The 22,617-nt window shown below is 36.3% G+C and overlaps 1 protein-coding gene across 3 annotated transcripts in view; it reads left to right on the top strand.

Annotated features, from left to right (window-relative positions):
• The window catches only part of TTC17 (tetratricopeptide repeat domain 17), a 124,898-nt gene that overhangs the window by 32,658 nt on the left and 69,623 nt on the right, over positions 1-22,617 (top strand). For all 3 annotated transcript variants that reach the window (XM_042906699.1, XM_042906697.1, XM_042906698.1), the window contains exons 7-16: positions 415-559; positions 1,039-1,178; positions 2,591-2,751; positions 4,423-4,535; positions 6,334-6,480; positions 8,563-8,678; positions 8,835-9,000; positions 10,199-10,276; positions 10,412-10,636; positions 20,699-20,885. In XM_042906699.1, the coding sequence (XP_042762633.1) occupies positions 415-559; positions 1,039-1,178; positions 2,591-2,751; positions 4,423-4,535; positions 6,334-6,480; positions 8,563-8,678; positions 8,835-9,000; positions 10,199-10,276; positions 10,412-10,636; positions 20,699-20,885 (1,478 nt within the window). The remainder of the gene's footprint in view (positions 1-414; positions 560-1,038; positions 1,179-2,590; positions 2,752-4,422; positions 4,536-6,333; positions 6,481-8,562; positions 8,679-8,834; positions 9,001-10,198; positions 10,277-10,411; positions 10,637-20,698; positions 20,886-22,617) is intronic.

The following is a 22,617-nucleotide window of genomic DNA, read 5'->3' on the forward strand; positions in this document are numbered from 1 at the left end:
AGAGTTCAAAATTCAAAGTTTAATAATGTTCTTCTAATTTCCATTAAGGAAAAAATATATAATATAGACACACTCTGATTCACTTGAGACTTGAATATAAGAAACTTGCCTGGAGGAATTAGCATAAATTAAATTTTTCTCAAAACAAATAATAAGCCCTAAATATATTTTAAAATCATAAAATGTCTGCAGACCTTATTTTTGTGGCAAAATTTATAGCTATCAGATTGAATAAGCACCATCAGTTATGTAAAAATGAAACAGTATGATTTTCTTAAGTTATTTTCTCCATCTATCAGTATACTCAAAGTTCAATAACTTCAAATGTAATTTTCCCTTGTCAAGTAGTTATATAATCATATAGAGCACATGCTTCTTTCCTAACGTCTAATTACGCCTCTCCTTCTCTTTAAGGCACAATAAAGACATTGCTCTGGTCAACTTGGCAAATGTTCTGCACAGAGCTCACTTCTCTGCAGATGCTGCTGTTGTGGTCCATGCAGCTCTGGATGACAGTGACTTCTTCACCAGCTATTACACTTTGGGAAACATATACGCAGTAAATACAACGTTTTTGTTTTCATGAGCCAAACCAGTTGCTATTTTCCTTTCTTTTTTAAATAATTTATTTCCAGTTAAAAATTACCTTTTTTCCTTCCTCTCTTGGTCTGAACAAGAAAAAGGGAATGGAAATGAAGAAATTAGGATGAAAAACCTCAACACAATAATGTATCATAATTGTCTTAGCCTCTTGACAAAAAAGAAAAATAATTAAATTGATAGTAATATTAAATTCCTGCAGAGTGCACCTCTTAAGCTAGTTATACTTTCTAGTTATCTTATACCATATCTTATGTTGTAGATTTGGTCACTGATCAAAAATAACGTTCACTGTAGAGTAAGATGTAAGTGTGAGCTCATAAATCATTAGGAGATTTGGACAGATCCAGCCAGGCCGTGGCTGACGTTTTTCCGTGTGTGTGTGTGTGTGTGTGTGTGTGTGTGTGTGTGTGTGTGTGTTTGTTTTTGTCTCTTCAGATGCTGGGGGAGTATAACCACTCAGTGCTCTGTTATGACCATGCTTTGCAAGCCAAACCTGGGTTTGAGCAAGCTATAAAGAGGAAGCATGCTGTCCTGTGTCAGCAAAAACTCGAGCAGAAATTGGAAGCTCAACATAGGTAATTGGAAAAGACAATTTCCCTGAAGCCCTAAGTTAGACCTGTGTAGGGTGATGTCAGTGTTAATTTGTTCATTAGAATTAAGAAAAACGTCTTCATTACTGCTAGTCCTGTCCCTTTTCTCTAGGTGTAGGAAGCTCAGCACAATTCAGAGGAGTCTTTAATAGCATGGATTCCAGGAACTAGAGAATCTTTGCCATAAATTCTGTCATTTTAGATCTTTACACTTTTGACCATCGATTGCTTTTATGAAGTCAGATGGATTGGGGTGCTCTTGAACACTAACTCTATTATGTTTTCATTTCCATAGAATGCATTGTCAGTAAAATCACTTGCATGTGCTATATTTGATCTTTCTCCCCTTTAGCTGCCTTGTTGGGTTATTGTTAAGTTAGTTAAGTGATGTTGAGAAACATCATTTGGTGCATATTTTAATCAGATTTCTATAAATTGTACAGTAATGAAATTCTGTTGTGGTTGGCCCTTGCAGTATGCTTAATTTAAAAAATGTATTTGATTCCATAAATAGTAGGGCCAGTTAGGAAACTTCACATAACTCAAAGTGAATTGTTCTTCTCTTAAGAAAGAGAACATTGAGGCTACTTTGATTATCAGAAAACTAAATGGACATTTGGAACTCCTTAAATTACTGTATTTGGTTATTTTCCAGTCAATTTAAAGCATAATGTGGTGAAAAGGAAGGAATGACCACTTACTTATTTATACCTGACTTCTGTTACACCTGATCAGAACTTGTCCTGGCTGAGTGAATTGGTTCTCTGTGTAAGCACAGTCTGTACAGCTCCTAAATCTCCATATGTTACAATGTAATAGGTAGAAAGGATTTTATGACTAAAAATAATCAGGCAGCTGATCTATTGATACCAGGTGGTAGAAAATATTTCTTTCTAAGCCAGGCTTCTATGGTTTTTCCCAAAATCACAAACCCAGGGAGCTAGAGTTCAAGGGCTAGGTACCGTTGGCCTTTTCTGTTAACCTTGTCTTTATGCAGAATCAAAAGAAAAGATGGTAAGGAGGCTTTGAATGTCAGTGGAACTAACACAGACTTTGTGGAGGCAAATAGTTGTTGAGATGTAAAATGTTATAGTATATTGTTTTATATCTTTTGGGTACCTGAACCATCCCAACACACCATTTAAAGTCAGGATAGTTCTACTTAAGGGGAAGAATTTTGCATCCATCTTTTTTACCCCCAAGTTAACAAACGACAGGTTTATTTTACCCCATTATTTTGAACTTGTGGTACAGTGGTTGTAGGTTAAAAGGAAAAAAAAAATTTTTTAAGGAAAATAGTAATCATTGCTGATGACCACAAAATCTATGCAGTAAGTGTGTTTAAAAATTCAATTTTAAAGCTCTATAACTTTTTCCTGGTGTTGAAAAATGTTAAGATCCCTCCAGCGAACACTGAATGAGTTGAAAGAATACCAAAAACAGCATGACCACTACTTGAGACAGCAGGAGATCCTAGAGAAACATAAGCTGATTCAGGAGGAGCAAATCTTAAGAAATATCATCCATGAGACACAGATGGCAAAAGAGGCACAATTAGGTAAGTATTGATTCCAAATAATTGAAGACAGGTTAGGAAGTTCACTTCTAGCATGTTCTACGTTCATAACTTTTGTGTAGCCTTAAAGTAGTATAAAGTTGTGGTTTACAACTCCCCTCAGTCTTAAAAGTGAGTCCTCATAGTGGGTATACCAACAGACCTGGGGAGCTGGTTTCTAAAAAAGCTGGACTCTAGCTTTTTTAAAATGCACATTTTAATGTAAAAAATTTTTTAGATCCTAGAAGTCTTAACAACAGTTGTTTGGCCAAGTGCATGCCAGTCTCTTGGAGATCTTTTTGAAATGCAGGTTCTGATCAGTAGGTCTGAGGTAGGACTGAAGATTCTGTATTTCTAACAAGCTCCTCCTATTGGATGTCTGTTGCTGCTGGTCTGAAAACACTGTGAGTAATGTGGCCCGGGCCATATATCAAGTAAACACAAGCCAGACACACCCTAGAAACAAAGCATCCACACACTCCGGCCAACACAAACTAACTCTTATTTTCTTGCTCCCTTAAAAACAAGTATTTTATTTTAAAAGATTTTAGACTGGTATTTGTCTCAAGCAGGAATTCTTAACCTGGTTAGTTTCAGGAGGTTCTAAATCCTCCCCAAAATTATATGCAGTAATGTGTGTGTGCACAATTTTTTTTTTTTTTCCCTGGGAAGAGGGCATATAGATTTTATTAAAACTTCTTAGAGTCCAGGGGCGCCTAGGTGGTTCAGTCGGTTGAGCATCCAACTCTTGATTTCGGCTTAGGTCATGATCTCAGGGTTTGTGATTTTGAGCCCCTCATCGGGCTCTGTACTAACAGTGCGGAGCCTGCTTGGGATTCTCTCTCCCCCTATCTCTCTTTGCCCTGCCCCTCCCCCACAAACGCTCATGCCTGCGTGTGTCCGCATGCATGGTGTCTCTCTCTCTCTCTCTCAAAATAAATAAACTTAAAAAAATAAGAATTATTAAAACACAAAACAAAAGAAAAACTTCTTAAAGCCCATGACTCAATAGATCCACTGTCTTAAGGGCACTTGGGTTGACAGGATATCAGTGACTTGGTTATATCCAGAATGTCTCATTTCTGATAAAACCCATTGGGAGTAGACCTAACAGCTAGACACCAAAGAATAAATTAATAGAATCCCTTATATTATATGCTTCTCCCTTGATAAATATATTGATCTGGGAGGACTCTTAATCTTTAAACCTTAGCTGTGACCATTTAAAGTCCATTATACAATCCATCTAACAAGTTTTCTTTGCTTTTTTGCGTGTAAGGAGTGTGTTCAGTCCTTGGGGTTATTTACTGCTTGCTCTGTACTGCAATACAACCAGAGCTCTTAAACATATAAATTTAAAACAAAAACATGAAGTAGATAAATCAGACTGTCTCCAGAGAGATGGCAAAAGTCCCTTAAAACAGTGTAATTAATGATTTTACAGCCATAGAATGTAATTGCCACAAGATGCTTTGGTGATTTAGCCCCTTTGTTTTTATAGGTGGAGAAACACCCTTCTTTAGAATGATTTAATTTAGTTAACCATTAGTTTCCCTGTGTAAGCACACCCTGTGTGTACTCTACCAGGCTCTGACACCAAATGGCATAGACTGAGGAAACCATGTTGGCATTGCTGATCTTTCTCCACAATGGTAATTTCCTTTCTTATTCCAGGAAATCATCAGATATGCCGGCTGGTCAACCAGCAGCATAGTTTACACTGCCAGTGGGACCAACCTGTGCGCTACCATCGTGGAGACATTTTTGAAAATGTGGACTATGTTCAGGTCTTTTTCTTGGTCTCTTCTAGTTCTTATAACTTTGCATATCTAAGAGTAATATTGCTTCCCCCCACGCTTGATTCCTTGTATATTCGATCCTGAAAATTTGTGAATAATTTAAGGTTGAGTATGTTTATGAAGTCAGATTTTATAGATAATACTCATTTGCTTCATACATGACGTTTCCAGATCCCCCAAGTACTAGCTGTAATGTCTATTCATGTGTCTTTATTTCTTTTCTCCTTTACCATGAGAGCTTCATTGGATTGTTACTAGTATTTAACTCAAAGCCTTCATCTCCCCCTTTTAACTTATTGGAGTAATACCAGTAATTTAAAATTTGGGAAAGAGTAGCTGTGGTCTTTCCTGAAGTCATCAGTCCAGTTATGTTGCTTCAACTAAAAACTTTAACAAAATGACCATTATCAATAGAAAATTTTTATTAAGCCGTATTTCTACACGCATGTGTGTTTTCTCTTTCTGTTTCTGTTTCTATGTATATCCATACATATACATGTACTTATATGCATACATATATGTGTAGTCATACACACACATACAATCCTAGCCTATCTAATTGGGAAAAAATAATACATAATTATAATGATTCCAAATAGCATCTAATTGGTGCTGTTATAGATAGCAAACACAACCAGAGTTCCAAGTATCATCCACAAGGATGTTGGAAATAAAGTAACACGTTATCTTATCCTATCAAAATCTTATCATGTCTTTAATCATAGATCTAGGAATTTCCAGAGATAAGCAGTTAAATAATTAAAAGATTAAAACAGCTTCTAGGGGAAGACAAACTGTGAAGAATTAATACACTTTAATCTGAAAAACTCCAGACCTCATTGAAAAAAAGAAGCAAAAATTAAGAGGCCATTTAGGGGAGAAGTAGTATAGGGACCACAAGCTTCCTGTGATTTGTCAAGTAGGTGCTAGCAGTATCCCAGGTTTTATTTTCAAAGGACGATAAGACTTACACCTCTGAGATTATAGCTCCCGGCCTTGAATCCAAGCATTATTTTAAGGGGAAAAAAGGGAATATTTATAAATGAAATAGACTAAAACCCAGGTAACTTTGGGGACATACCATTGGAAGACTCCCCTGTACCAGTGTAGCATTGAGTCTTATATATCCATAGGTTACATCTCCACTATATAGTGAAAGAATCCATTCTTTTCTACTCCCTCCCATACTGGTCCCATTTTCTTATCTAACAAGGTTTTAGAAATACACAGAAGCTGCGGTATCCTGTAAGAATATCAAACATTGATTTACCTTGGTTTGGAGGAAGACTGTATTTATATTTGGAGTTGATTGTGTAATAGTTATAATGCCTAAATCATAGCTATATTAAACTCTTGAGCCCTTTTTTAAGTTCCGTTGTTTCTACCACAGCACACGAATTTTACAGAGTAGCAATCATTTTAGTCTAGGTAGGGGAGGGGAATAATGAGCCAAACCTCTAGATAATAAGCTCATCATTAAACCTAAAAGAGACTAAATCATGAAAAGGAAGTAATGGGACAATAAAGAAGGGAAGTAAAGAATCCATGCCATTTTCCTCATACCCCAAGGGCATAGTTGATTGAGAATCGCTAACTATGCATTTTCTAAGAGAATGGTGTTGGGACCTAGTTCTGAAAATATAAACATCTGATTGCTTTGATACTAACCTACTTTCAGATTTCCTACTGGGTTTGAGTATTCACTAATATTTTGGGTTAGGTTAAATCTTAGTCACAACTTCTTTCCTGCTTCCGATTTGATTGAACTGTTCTTTTCATTTTCTAGTTTGGTGAGGATTCATCAACCTCCAGTATGATGTCTGTGAATTTTGATGTTCAGGCAAATCAGAGTGATATCAGTGATTTGGTCAAGTCTTCTCCTGTAGCCCATTCCATTCTCTGGATCTGGGGCAGGGATTCTGATGCATATAGGGTAAGAGAATGATAAAGGAGTTTTCTCAGACAAGATTTTTTAAAGCTGTGACCCTCACCTTCATTGATTAATATGGTCCCTATCACTGTTCAGCTTAGTTCCACAAACACTTATTAAACTTCTATTAAACAGAAGCCATTCTGCTAGGTAGCAGTTTAGCAAGACACAGGGTATGTCTTGAGGTCTTCTTCCAATCAAATGGGGCATATAGACACCCTGATTTTAGTTTAAAACTTTGAGCTCTGAGTATAATTACCAACCCTAGAAAGTTTCTAAATTTGACCTAAGTATATGCTCACATATACAGGTGACCCTCAAACAACATGGGGGCTAAAGGGGCCAAACCCCCATGCAGTCAAAAATCTGTGTATAACTTTTGATTCCCCCACGACTTAAGTACTGACAGTCTACTGTTGACTGAAGCCGTACTGACAACATAAACAGTAGATTAACATGTATTTTTTGTTGTAAGTATTATATACTATATTCTTACAATAAAGTAAGTGAGAGAAAAAAGATTAAGAAAGTCATGAGGAAGAGAAAATACAGTTTTAATACTTGCGCTGCATTTATCAAAAAAATCCACGTGTAAATAGACCTGCATAGTTCAAACCTGTTATTCAAGAGTCAACTGTATTTCACTTTAAAAAAAAATTTTTTTATTTTTTAGGGAGAGAGAGACAGCATGAGCATGGGAGAGGGGTAGAAAGGGAGAGAGACAGATGGAGGGAGGGAGGGAGGGAGGGAGGGAGGGAGAGAGAGAGAGAGAGAGAGAGAGAGAGAGAGAGAGAATCTTAAGCAAGCTCCGTGCTCAGTGCAGAGGCCAATGCAGGACTCAATCCCACGACCCTGGGATTATGACCTGAGCCGAAATCAAGAGTGGGATGCTCAACTGACTGAGCCACCCTGGTGCCCCTGTATTTCAGTTTTTAATCAGCATTCTTGTATCAAGCTCCCAACTGTGTGTCAGGTTGGGACTATGAATACAGTACTCAAGCTCTTTGCTGGAGCTTACATTCTGCCAGATGATATAGGTAATAAGTCAATAAGTGTCTTTCTAAGCTAGCTAAGAAATAAATAATCTGAGGACAGATACCATATATTTTTTATTCACTATTAAATTTTCAGAATTTAATCAGGTTTTTGTTCTAACAATTAATATGACCACTTAGATTTAGTTATATGTAATACAAATTCTCCAGAGTTTCATAGCTTCAAGATTTAAGTTTAGTGGGACGCCTGGTGACTCAGTTAAGCATTGGACTTCAGCTCAGGTCATGATCTCAAGGTTCATGAGTTTGAGCACAGAGCCTGCAGATCCTCTGTCCCCCTCTCTCTCTCTGCCCCCTCCCCCACTTGTGCGCTCACTCTCTTTGAAAAATAAATAAACATTAAAAAAAACAGATATAAGTTTAGTAAGCCTCTGATGTATGTTATTTATATTTAGAAAAATGAACATTTTACAAATCAAAAAATTGTTAAACTTTGGCATTGGCAAAGAAAAGGTCTTAGTTCAGGGGAAGTAGTTTTCTGTGCCAGTTTTATAAGCTTATATATGCTTTCAGTTACAAATCATAAACTCTACTTCAAATTGGCTTAAAAGATAATATGCCTCATATTATAGGACGTCCATAGATTACAGCAAACTTTGGTTGGTTCAGCCCAGTGATATCATCAATTACCCAATTCTTTCCCTTTCAATTTACCATCCATAGTATTGGTTTCATCCTAAAGCTTGTCTTCCTCATGGTCATGAGGTGACAGCCAGCAGCAACTGGAGTAACATGTTTTTTGCTCCTATGTGGCTAAGAGACTTAGACTGGGTTTTCTTTCCCAGAAGCCCCAAGCAAGCCTCTCCTTGTATCTCATCGGGCTCAGCTGACTTAGCCCAACCCTGAACCAGTCTTAAGACCAACACTCTTCAATATAAAGAATTTTACAGTCTACCACTGTGTCTACAATTATCTTAAAATACTAAATTGTTCAAACTATCCTAGTATATTTATGTTCTTTTGAAAGTTTATTTAGCCTGTTGAAATACTGAATCCAAAGAAATTTATGAGAACTTTCTCTCTTCATTAGGACAAACAGCATATTCTGTGGCCTAAAAGAGCAGATTGTGTAGAAAGTTATCCGAGAGTCCCTATTGGTGGGGAATTGCCAACGTATTTTCTGCCTCCGGAAAACAAAGGACTCAGGCAAGTGCTGATGGATTTGGCAAAGCACTTGATTCTGCATGATTGTCATCTGGCAGTTCTTTGAGAGCACCATCCTTGGACTTGAAAGGTTAAGTCTTTATCTTGAAATCACCCAAACTTTGAAAATATGAATCTTGTTCCTTTTTCTTGTGCCAGGATCCACGAACTCAACAGTGATGATTATTCTTCAGAAGAAGAGGCCCAAACCCCTGACTGTTCCATAACTGACTTCAGAAAAAGCCAGACTCTGTCCTACTTAGTCAAAGAATTAGAGGTCCGCATGGATCTGAAAGCCAAAATGCCAGATGACCATGCACGAAAAGTAAGGCTCACTTAGGCTGGTGTTTATTGCCGTCCATACTGGGTGACTTCACAAGCCTCTTAGGCAGAACAAAAAATTGGTAGTTGTTGAACTTAAAGTTTTTAAAACTAGAGATAGAGTTACAGAATTGGTGAAATCATTAAGAAGACAATCATGCCGTTGAAGGTGCTTCAGGGCTGCTGTTTACACAGACCACATAAGCACTCTCTCTAAGAGTGCTACAAAGATGAGCAACACAGAACTCTGTTTAGTTAAATGAAGCTCATCTACTGGAGGCCATTCTGACCACTTCAATTTAGTGGTCAAGCCTCCAGGAATTTATATAAATTGAAAGCTTGAAGATTCTCTTTCTGGCCTTATCAACCTGCTCTGGCCTTATATGAGGTCCTTAGAAGTTTGTATGAATTACAGCTACCTTACAGACATTATAGAGAAGTTCTGTTAAGCTTTGTTCTTTAATTCCTACTAGTTAATGTATAACTAGGAATGTTTTATTACTGAATATAAATTCTACATTCGATACCATACCATTCCATAGATACAAATGAAAAAATTACTTTTTTGGCAGAGAAAACACACCATCACAATAACCTTTTTAAAAAGTCAATTTTAAAACTGAACAGTTACTACTTACAGTCAACAAACATTTACTGAGGCAGAAAACATTATGTGCCAGGCACTGTTTGGAATACTAGGAAAGGTAAATAGACCATGATCCCTACCGTAGAGTTGCTCACAGTTGCACAGATGTTACAGGAACATAGAGCAATTGAGATCCAGTGCTTTTCCCACTAGAAAAGATAGAAGATTTTTTATTGTATCAAGTATTAGATGCTTTTGTCTTTTGAAAAATTTCGCTTTTGATTTTGGACACTTATGTTGACTTTAATGGGGTATGGTATATCACCTTAATAATGTATGTGGTATACAACTTTTAACATGTTTTAGTTAAAGGAAACTAGGGTATTCATATAAGCAGGTCAACACCTGTTGGTATGTTGATGACCTCATGTTTTTATATATGTATGTGTGTATATATATGTGTGTGTGTGTGTGTGTATCTATATATATGTTTATAAATATCTATTCAAATTAGCTGTTCCTGAGGAGCTCAAGTCAAGACTGCTATCTGTAGAATTCTTTCAAATGTCTTCCCTGTTATTTTCAATTGAGTCAGTCTTCCTTTTGATGTTTTCAGATTTTGCTTTCCCGTATTAATAACTATACTATCCCAGAAGAAGAAATTGGGTCTTTCTTATTTCATGCTATTAATAAGGTAAGTCACCTACTTTAGACATCTGAAATTTAAATGCTTAGTAATTGTAATTAAAAGTTAAACTGCATGCACTAAAAATCTGTCAGAACAAGTACTATATTCTTGCATTAACTGAGGTATGTTGGGTTTTTTCAGCCAAATGCTCCTGTCTGGCTGATACTCAATGAAGCTGGACTCTACTGGAGAGCAGTAGGAAACAGCACGTTTGCTATTGCTTGTCTTCAGAGGGCTTTGAATTTGGCTCCACTTCAGTACCAGGACATTCCTCTTGTGAACTTGGCCAACCTTTTGATTCACTATGGCCTCCATCTTGATGCCACTAAGCTGCTACTTCAAGCTTTGGCCATCAATAGCTCTGAGGTGAGGTTTTATGTTCGTAGCTCCATGTACTGTGTCGTGATAGCTCAAATTCAGAGCACGATTTGTATTTTTCCGGGGAGGGCATAAAAAAAAAATCTCACATATTTTTCAGAGCAGAATTTGCATATTTTGAGATGGCATAAAACAGATTTTGTTTCATTTTATTTCTGATGTATTCATTTATTTTTTTGTACTGATTTGTCTTATTTTGTACAAATGTAGAATCATGCTAATTATATTTTTCTGTATCTTGCCATTACAGCAATATATCCCTGATATATTTTAGATGTATTAAATTTCTTTTTTCTTAATTTTAATTCCAGTGAAGTTAACATGCAGTGTTATATTAGCTGTACAATGTAGTGATTCAACAATTCCATACATCACCAGTGTTCATCACAAGTGCACTCCTTTTTTTTTTTTTTAATGTTTATTTACTTATTTTGAGAGAGAGAGAGTGTGAGAGCATGAGCGAGCACAGGCCAGCATGGGGCAGAGAGATTGGGGAGTGGGGGAGAGCACATGCATACTTGTGAGAGCACAGGGGAGGGGCAGAGAGAGGGAGAGAATCTCAGGCTCCATGCTGTCAGTGCAGAGCCCCATGCAGGGTTCCATCTCCCTAACTGTGAGAACATGACCTGAGCCAAAATCCAGAGTCGGGTGCTCAACGGAGTCACCCAGGCGCCCCTCAAGTATGCTTCTTAATCCCCATCATCTATTTCACCCATCATCCCCCTGCCCACCTCCCTTCTGGTAACCATCAGGTTGTTCTCTATAGTTAAGAGTCTGTTTCTCGTTTGTCTCTCTCTCTCTCTCTTTTTTTTCTTTTGCCTGTTTGTTTTGTTCCTTAAATTTTACATTTGAGTTAAATCATATGGTATTTGTCTTTCTCTGTCTTATTTCACTTAGCATTATATCCTCTGTCTTCATCCATCTCATTGCAAATGGCAAGATTTCACCCTTTCTTATGACTGGTTAATATTTCATTGTGTATATACACCTCATTTTCTTTGTCCATTCATCAATCAATGGATATTTGGGCTGCTTCCATATCTTGGCTATTGTAAACATCAACATAGGGGTTCATATACCCCTTTGAATCCCTTTGAATTAGTGTTTTTTTTTTATTCTTTGGATAAATATCCAGTAGTGTGATTACTGGATCACAGGGTAAGGGCTTTTTTTTGGTTTTTGTTTTTTTAATGTTTTAAGGAACTTACTATTTTCCGCAGTGGTTGCACCAGTTTGCATTCCCACCAACACTGTACAAGGGTTCCTTTTCTCCACATCCTTGCCAACACTTGATGTTTCTTGTGTTTTTCATTTTAGTCATTCTGATAAGTGTGAGGTGATACCTCATTGTGGTTTTGATTTGCATTTCCCTGATGATGAGTGAGGTTGAATATCTTTTCATGTGTCTGTTGCCCATCTGGATGTCTTCTTTGGAGAAATGTCTGTTCATGTCTTCTGCCCATTTTTTAACTGGATTATTTGTTTTTCGGGTGTTGAGTTGTATCAGTTCTTTAAATATTTTGAATACTAACCCTTTACCAGATATGTCATTTGCAAATATGTTAATTGTTTGTTAATTGTTTTGTTAATTGTTTCCTTCACTGTGCAGAAACTTTTTATTTTGAAGTAGTCCCAATAGTTTATCTTTGCTTTTACTTCCCTTGCCTCAGAGACATATCTCGAAAAATGTTGCTATGGCAGGTGTCAGAGAAATTGCTGCCTGTGCTCTCTTCTAGGAGTTTTATGGTTTCAGGTCTCACATTTAGGTCTTTAATCCATTTTGAGTTTATTTTTCTGTATGATTTAAGAAGGTGGTCCAATTTTATTATTTTGCATATACCTAACCAGTTTTCCCAATACCATTTGTTGAAGAAATATTGGATATTCTTCCCTGCTTTGTCAAATATTAACTGACCATACAATTGTGGGTTTATTCCTGGGTTTTCTATCCTGTTCCATTGTGTATCTCTTTTTGTGCCAATACCATACTGTTTGGATTAGTACAGCTTCGTAATATAATTTGAAGTCCAGAATTGTGATTCCTCTAGCTTTGCTTTGCTTTTTCAAAATTGCTCTGGCCATTTGGGGTCTTTTGTGGTTATATATTAATCTTAGGATTTTTCTAATTCTGCGAAAAATGCTGTTGGTGTTTTGATAAGGATTGCATTAAATGGGTAGATTGCTTTGAGTAGCATAGACATCTTAATAATATTTGTTGTACCAATTCATGACTATGGAATGTCTTTCCATTTCTTTTTGTCGTCTTCAGTTTCTTCCTTCAGTGTTTTATAGTTTTCAGAGTACAGGTCTTTCACCTCTTCAGTTAGGTTTATTCCTAAGTATCTTATTATTTTCGGTGCAACTGTAAATGGGGTTGTTTGCTTAATTTCTCTTTCTGCCGGTTCATTATAGTGTATAGAAGTGCCACAGATTTCTGCACATTGATTTTGTATACTACAGCTTTACTGAATTCATTTATCAGTTCTTGTTGTTTCTTGGTGGAGACTTTAGACTTTTTTATTTTATTTTTTTAATTTACATCCAAATTAGTTAGCTAGACTTTTCTATATATGGTATCACGTCATCTGCAGATAGTGAAAGTTTTACTTCTTCCATACTAGTTTGGATGCCCTTTATTTCTTTTTGTTGTCTGGCTGCTATGGCTAGAACATCTAGTACTATGTTGAATAAAAGTGGTGAGAGTGGACATCCTCATCTTGTTCCTAACATTAGAGGGGAAGCTCTGATTTTTCCCATTGAGTATTATGTTTCCTGTGGGTTTTTCATATATGGCCTTTATTATGTTGAGGTATGTTCCCTCTAAACCTACTTTGTTGAGGGCTCTGATTGTCAATGGATATTATACCTTGTCAAATGCTTTTTCTATGTTTATTGAATTGATCATATGGTTTTTATTCTTTCTCACTGATGTGATGTATCATATTGATTGACTTGCAAATACCGAACCACCCTTGCATCCCAGGAATAAATCTCACTTGATTGTGGTGAATGACTTTTTTAATGTATTGTTGGATTGAGTTTGCTGGTATTTTTTGTATCTATGTTCGTCAGAGATCTTGGCCTATAGTTGTCTTGTGTGTGTGTGTGTGTGTGTGTGTGTGTGTGTGTGTGTGTGTGTGAGTGTGTGATTTATTTTAAATGACTGAAATTTATAATTACGTGGTTAATTTACTTGTAAGAACTGATGTTTAAATAAGAATGATCTAGCTACTGGGGCGCCTGGTGACTCAGCTAAGTGTCCAACTTCTGCCTAGGTCATGATCTCACCGTTCATGAGTTCAAGCCCAACGTGGAGCTCTGTGCTGACAGCTCAGAGCCTAAAGCCTGCTTAGGATTCTGTGTCTCCCTCTCTCTCTCTGTCCCTCCCCCACTCATGCTCTGTCTTTCTTGCCTTCAAAAATAAAAAACATTAAAAAAAAATTTTTTTAAAAGAATGATATAGCTACTAAAGATATACTGCTACTGTTTTGTCAATCTGAAACATCTGGTTCTTTTTTTATCCTTCTCATCACAGCATGCATGCTGCTTAATATTATACTGTTTTACAACTTTAGTTTATAGATGTCTTTTTACCAACTAAGCCAGAGCACAGTTTAAAGGTTGTATTGATAAGAATAGGTAAATGGATAATATTCATGCCCTGAACTTTCCACATGCAGGCCATGGAGTTAATCACTCCTGTGCAGTTAGTTACTTTTGTTCATAGTTTCTAAGATACTACTTCTTTTTCCATATTTTAACATCTCTGAAATAAGGATGCATGTTACAATTGATGACATCTTAGTTTGATGAAACACAGTTATAATAAATACATAGTTAAACTGCTTTTATACCCAGTGTTTAACTCTTTGTAAATTTTATATCCAAAGAAACTTTTAGAAGAAATGTGCCTGAGTGGTTTAAGTTTATCTGTGGTATTATTAGAACTAATTTTTTTTTGAGTATGAGAAGAAAGTATTGCCTGTTAAGAATTTCCTTTTAAATATACAAATTTGCAAGTGGATTTTAAGTGAGGGTTTACAATTGCTATACTATACAACAGGCCAAGTGCCAAAAAAGTATAGCAAATATTTATCAAATGTTTGCTGTGCGCCAGGTGCAGGTACAGTGAGAACAGATGCTATATAAAAGGGATGTGATGATTGGGCACCCAAAGGAAGGCTAACACAGTTGTATTCCCCCAATACTTGTTTCGCTTTCTACTGCCACCAGCTAAGGCAATCAGTATTCTTCTAGAGAAAAAAGAACTCCCTTAGAGATTAGTTGTGGTACTACAGTAATAATAAAAAGATAAATCAGTGGATCAGAGTAGATATCACAGAAATATACCTTAATCAGCACCCCACCCCCAAATGTCAACATTTGGAAATAATTCCTGTATTTCTTCTAACCAAATATTTCATAGTGTTGCAACACTATTGTACTGGTGATCGTTAAAGATTATTATATAAAAAAGTTTTAGTACCAGACAGTTTTTATTAGCCATCAATAATGACTCTATATGAATTTATATATCACAGCTTACTCCTCACTTGTTGGATATTTAGGTTCCACAGTGCATAGCTGTTATCAATAATAATTTTCTGCATAAGGCCTTTTCTGTATTCCAGATAATTTTCTTAGGAAAGATTGCTAGCAGTGGAATTACTAAGTCAATGAGAGAATGAATGTTATGATGGCTTTGATACAAAATGCCAAACATCTACCAAAAGATTTGGGCCAATATATATTGCCATAATCAAGGTTGGAAAATATTCATTTCCTGTGTATCGTCACTGAATTGGGCACATGAATTAACTGGTAACTTTTAACTGATTGCTTATTAGAGCCAGGCACCATAACGATCAATTGACATGTGATAATTCATTTAATCCTCAACAACAACCCTGTATGTACGATCTACCCATTTGATAGATAAACTCAAAAGGATTTACCAGAAGTCACAGAGCTTGGATTTGAACTCAGGGAGATTAGCCACAGAACTCATGCTCTTTAGCATGTATTGCCTCTGAGTAAACATTTGTAAAACAAGTTTACTTTAAAAATTTTCACTTCTATTTTGTAACATAAATTTCTTTATCCTTTAATTGTATTTTTGTTTTTGTTGTTTCCTAAAGATTTTATGTTTTTTAAGTAATCTCTACAGTCAGTGTGGGGCTCAAACCTACAACCCTGAGATCAAGAGTCACATGCTCCACTGAGTCAGCCAGGCACCCCTTTAATTGTATTTTTTTTAGCTACTTTTCTTCTTTTTTTTTTTTTTTTTTTAGTTTTTTTAAGTTTATTTAATGATTTTGAGAGAGAAAGAGAGACAGCATGAGCAGGGTAGCGACAGAGAGAGAGGGAGAGAGAGAGAGAATCCCAAGCAGGCTCTGCGTTGTCAGTGTAGAACCCCATGTAGGGCCTGGACCCACAAACCGTGAGATCATGACCCTAGCAGAAATCAAAAGTCAGACACTTGGGGCACATGAGTGGCTCAGTTGGTTAAGCATCCCACTTTGGTTCAGGTCACGTTCACATGGTTCATGAGTTCAAACCCCACGTCATCGGGCTCTGTGCTGACAGCTCAGAACCTGGAGCCTGCTTCGAATCCTGTCTCCCTCTCTCTCTGCCCCTCTTCTGCTCACGCTCTGTCTCTCTCTCAAAAATAATAAAAATAAAAAAATAAAAAAGAGATGCCATGCAGGTGCCCCAATTATATTTTTAAAGTAAAAGTTGTGTATGCATTTTGCTCATTTTCTTTTGATTTTTATTATTAGATTTAAGGTGTTTTCACAAGATGTGTGAAAACAAGTAGTTCTATTTTAGTTTTGCTATTACTTGTCTTCAAATAGTTGACTCTCGGGGCACCTGGGTAGCTCAGTTGGTTAAGTGTCCGACTTCAGCTCAGGTCATGATCTCTCGGTCTATGAGTTCGAGCCCCATGTCAGGCTCTGTGCTGACAGCTCAGAGTCTGGAGCCTGCTTCGGATCCTATGTCTCCCTCTCTCTCTGCCCCACTTCTGCTCATGCTTTGTCTCTTCATCTTTCAAAACTGAATAAATGCTAAAAAAAAAAAAAAAATTATAAATAAACAGTTAACTCTACAATATGCTAAAATATTTCCCTATGTTGTCTTCAAGACGATTTGTAGCTTTAGGTTTTACATTTAGGTTTGTAATCCATTTCAAGTTAAATTTTTTTTTGTACTGGGAGGTAGAGATCAAAGTTCATTCATCAGAGTTCGTATCACATAGATATCCAGTTGTTCTAGCACCATATCTTGATAACTCTATCATTTCCCGTTGAATCACCTATCACCTTTGCTCCGAACTGCAGACTTCTTTATCCGACAGCTTACTTGACATCTCCATGTGGATGTCTAAAACACACTTTAAAACTAAAGGCCCAAACTAAGCTCCTTAACATTGTTCCAATCTTTACTGCTCAGTCTTTCCCATTTCAGGAAACAGTAAAGCCTGTAGCTCAGGACAAAAGCTTGGAGCCGTCCTTCATACCTTTTTCTCTCTCAGGGTAATTAACCTTGCTAATATTTTCAAAATATTTCACTATTTATCATCATCTCCATTGCCAGGCTGTCTGATCCAAACCACCATTATCTTTTATCTGGATTATTTCATTAGCCTCCTAACAGTGTCTTTGCTTTTGGCCTTTCTCCCCTTACAGTCTCTTCACAATACAGCAACCAGTGAATCCTTATAAAAAGTCAGATGTTGTCATTTTGTCTGTTCAGATCTCTGCAGTGGCACTCCATATAACTCATAGTAAAAGACAAGAATTTATAATAGTGTAGAAGATCCTACATGACCTTATTACTTTTCTGACCTCATCCCCATGAAATCATTCCTTTGCTCATTCTGTTTTAACTACTTGGCCTGTCTGCAGTTCCTTGAGCATACTAGGCATGCTCCCACCTCAGTGCCTTTATACTTTATATTCTCTCTGGAATACTCCACCAAGATTCTTGAGAGCTTACTTCATCTCCTTAAAATCCTTTAAAATACTAACTTCTCAGTAAGTCTTTCCCTTACTACTCTATTAAAAATGGCACTCCACACCCCACTGTGGTCTACTTAATGTCTCTTCCCTGCTGTGCTCTTCTCCATCACATTTTTCTCATACTTGCGTGATACCCTCATGGTTTTGTGACACTTGACTATTAGGTCTTCTAAGGCAGTGACTTATGTTTCTTATTTTCTGCTGTATCCCCAGTGTCCAAAATAATGTCTAAAACATTAGTAAACACTCAGTAATTATTTTCTAGATGAAATGATGAAAATTCTTTTTTTTTTTTTTTTACAAAATGTTAATTAGTTTATCTCAGTGTAAGATATTTGCACAACCATCATTCTGGTCATAGGAGTAGACATTTGTTTCCCTATGTAAAAATATAAAGACACTTTGAAATCTAAGTCTAAATTAGAAATCTAAGTCTAAATTTGAGTTTGTATCTGGATATGAACCATTAAGTAAGATTTTAAATGTAATCTGAGAGCTACTTTGATTATACCTCTGTAATCTGGAATATTTTATACATCTTGGCTTGGTTATAGTGAGACATTTTGGATGACCTTAACAGCCTGAATCAAAAGCAAGTAGTTGTATAAATCATAGGTATTGCTTTTCATAGGGGTATATTGCACAACTTGAGAACAAAACATTCTTAGATCCTTTAAAATATTTTTAATGATAAAGTAAGTGTAGAATAAATGGTTTGTACACAAGCAAATAGAAATTACCTGGCATTAGGTGTATTTCAACTGAAATGACCTAAACCGAATACTTTGGGTTGCTTATGAAAACAGTAACAACAAACATTTGAAAAATAGAATACAAAAACTATTTACAATAGCATCAAAATATCATATATCTAGAAATAAATTCAAAGGGAAGATGTATAAGGTTTCTATACCGGATTGTAAAACATTACTAAGAAAAAGAAGCCCTAAATAAGTGGAAAGAGACACTATGTTCATGGATGGGAAGATTCAGTATTGTTAAGATGTAAAATCTCTCCAGATTGATTTATAAATTCAATCCCAAGCTCCTGGCACTTAATGCATATGTATGCATAAATGGATAAGTTGATTCTAAAATCTATGCAGAAATGGATCTAGAATAGCCAAAATATTTGTGAGTGAGGGGGAGAAAAAACAGAGTTGGAAGACTTCTATGACTAGATTTCAAGACTTGCCGTAATTAAGTCAGTATGGTATTGGCCCAAGGATACTCAAATATATCAATGGAACACATTAAAAAATTTGAAATAGGCCCCTACATATATGGTCACCTGACATATGACAAAGGCACACTAGTAGTTTAGGGGGATGGGGGCACCTTTTGGTTTTCCAGTAAGTAGTGCTGGAATACTTACTTGGATATCCCTATGGGAAAAGGAATGAACCTTGACTCCTCTCTCACTTTGTACACAGAATTAAATTGAAGTGGATCATGCACCAAAATGTGAAAGATGAAACAATAAAGCTTCTTAATGAAAACATAAAAGAAGGTCTTCATGATGTTACAGTAGGCAAAGATTTTTAAAAGCACTAACTGAAAAAAGAAGCACAAACTGTAAAATACATATTTTTATAAATATGTAAATATTTTATAAATATGCATATATGCATAAATTGACTTCATTAAAATTAAGAAGTCCTGTTTATCAGAGATACCAGTAAGAGAATAAAAAGGCAAACCCCAGATTGGGAGAAGATACTTGCAATAAATATTTCCAATGAAGGACTCATATCTAGTGCACATATAAAGAACTCTTTCAAATTAGGAAGAAAAACACAGCCTACTTTTTTTTAATGGGGAAAACAACAGGCACTTCAGAAATGAGGAAATTCAAATGACCAATAAGCACATGAAAAAATATTCAACATCATTACTGATACAAGTTAAAAACCACATTGAGATGATACTTTATCATCTCACTAAACCAGCTAAATTTAAAAGACTGGGACAATACCAAGTCAGTAAATTCTCCTACTTGCCGGTAGGAATGTAAATTTGTACGTCTGCTTTAGAAAACTGTTTGTTTGTAGCCCATAAAACTAAATATATTCCTACCTTAAGACCCACTGCAAAGTATATAGCCAAGGAAAATTAGTACGTACGTCTGTCAAAAGATATTTGCAAGAATGTTCATAGTAGCTTTATTCATAATGGCCCCAAATTGGAAACAATCCAAATCTTATCAGAAGGAGAAGGGATAGGCAAACTATGTATATTCACATGGTAAATATTGCATATCAATTTTTTAAAAAAATAAACTGATAACCCAAAAAACACTCAGTTTCTTAAGCCTTTTTGATATTGTACTGACTGAAAGAATCTTCAAAAGGGTACAAGATTATATACACATAAAAGGGGAATATGCTGTTTGGTTCCATTTATATGAAGTTTAAGAACAGGCAGAGCTAATCTATGGTGATAGAACATCACCACAGTAGTTACCTCTAGGATTAGGGTTGGGTTGCCTAAGGGAATCTTTTTTATCTTAAGTGTATTTATTTATTTTGAGGGGGGGAGGGGCAGAGAGAGAAGGAGGGAGAAAGAATCCCAAACAAGGCTCCACACTGTCAGCACTATCACGCGGGGCTTGAACTCACAAACTGTGAGATCATGACCTGAGCTGAAATCAAGATGGATGCTTACCCGACTGAGCCACCCAGGTGCCCCTTCCCAAGGGAATCTTTTGAGGTATTAGAAACATTGTAAATGTTTTATATCTTGAGATGAGTGCTGGTTACAGGGATATATATGCATATAAAAATTCATTGAACTGTACACTTAAGACTAGTATATATTACACTATGTATTTTTTATCGTAGTAAAAAGGTAAAAAATAAATTTACATTTGTTACAGTGTAGATTTGACTGGTGTAATTAAAATAGGTAGTTAGCCATTAACTTTTATGGGATAACCTAAAAGAAGCTAAAAGACATATACTGTGAAAGTTTTATAACTCTCAGAAAATATTAATTCACTAACATTTAAAAAATGTTTTTTTTGTCTTTTCAGCCCCTGACCTTTTTGAGCCTGGGAAATGCTTACCTTGCTCTGAAGAATATCAGTGGGGCACTTGAGGCCTTTAGACAGGCTTTGAAATTAACTACCAAATGCCCAGAATGTGAAAACAGCCTGAAGCTGATTCGCTGTATGCAGTTTTATCCTTTTCTGTACAACATCACCTCTTCTGTTTGCAGTGGTAAGCAGCTTATATTAAGTGCCGACAAAATGATGAACACAACCAGGGTTCCTATTCTGATCAGCAGAACACAAAATGATTTTCTCGGTTTTTCCCAAGGATTTTATGTAACTAGTATATTCTGTATACATAGGAAAGAAGTTAATTCATTCCTTACTAGATAGAGCCTTGGGGTAATTCCCAGAACCCTAGATGAGAAAGGCCAGCTAAAGTATATTTGACTAAAATTGATAGACTTCTCTCCACAAAATCTATGATTTTTTTAATGATCGATATTAATGGTAAAGGGTACATTTTCTGTCCATAAAGACGATCTGCAATACAGTTTAAGTGGTTTTTCTGTCTTCTTTCACTGAAATACACCCCCTTGCCTTCCAGTGAAAGTGATCCAGATCTTGACTGCGCCTCTAAAGCAGTCACGTGACATTAATTGGTATCTTCTTGCATTCTTCCCCTTTCTCACACAGCCACCAAAATATATGCCTGTGCATAAGTGTGTCCACCTGGGTAATGGTTTGAGTTAATATCTGAACTACTGTAAATTTATTAGTTAGAACTCCCTAAGAGTTCGAATATGTTTACTTACTTATTTAACTTTCACTTCAAGAAAAAAGAGTTTGACTTGAATTATGAGGGGTGAGGTTTATATACATATGGATCCTCAGAACCTCACTGTTGTAGAACACACAGTAGGTGCTTTGTCAATGTTGAAATTAGATCATAATATTCAAGCAGAGGGCTATCAGTCCATCACCTTCACCTAAGGAAAAAAAAATCCCTAATGCTCACTTGGTTAAGTGATTTATCTAAAAGACATCAACAATTTACCGGTAGATTTAGCACTTCAAACTGGTTTTCCAGATTCACCTGTACGAGACTGCCTTAGGATTTTAATGAAATGACAGGCAGTAAGTTGTATTTACATTTTTAAGTATCAGAAGCCAGTTTTTTATTTTTATTTATTTATTTTTAATCTGGTTGCTTTTTTATTTTATTTATTTATTTATTTTTTAAATATATGAAATTTATTGTCAGATTGGTTTCCATACAACACCCAGTGCTCATCCCAAAAGGTGCCCTCCTCAATACCCATCACCCACCCTCCCCTCCCTCCCACCCCCCATCAGCCCTCAGTTTGTTCTCATTTTTTAAGAGTCTCTCATGCTTTGGCTCTCTCCCACTCTAACCTCTCTTTTTAGAAGCCAGTTTTTTAGTGAAGAAACCAAAAATCTCGCAGCTCCATAACTCCATAGCTCAGCTGTGGCTCAGTACTGAGCACAGTGTAAACTGGAGTTCTTGCATGAAGGCTGAAGGCCTAAGACAGCGTTGACGGTGCAGCAGTGGAGGGACCCGTGCCAGAGTCCTACAGATTCATGTGTGAGCCCTAACTCTTCCATTACTCTGTTTCTCATCCCAGCAAAGTAACTTGTGTCCTCATGTGTAAAATGAAAGGCAAAATCTGTCTCATAGACTTGTTGGTAGGATTAAATAAGACCCTTATCACATAATAGGTGTTGGGTAAAAGTGAGCCATGAGAAATTCATAATAAATACAGAATATTCAGACCTTAATGGATCTTACGGGTCTTACTTAATCATAGAAAACATGTTGTGGACTTTTAAATTCCTTAGATTACTAACAACAGCCTTGTAAACAGAATTTCACTTTTTTCAGTGAGCTGCTTTTACTAATAGTCTCTCTCTCTCTCTCTTTTTTCCCCTGCTATCATCTC

This window comes from Panthera leo, chromosome D1 (assembly GCF_018350215.1).
Source record: "Panthera leo isolate Ple1 chromosome D1, P.leo_Ple1_pat1.1, whole genome shotgun sequence".
In the NCBI taxonomy this organism is placed as follows: Eukaryota; Metazoa; Chordata; class Mammalia; order Carnivora; family Felidae; genus Panthera; species Panthera leo.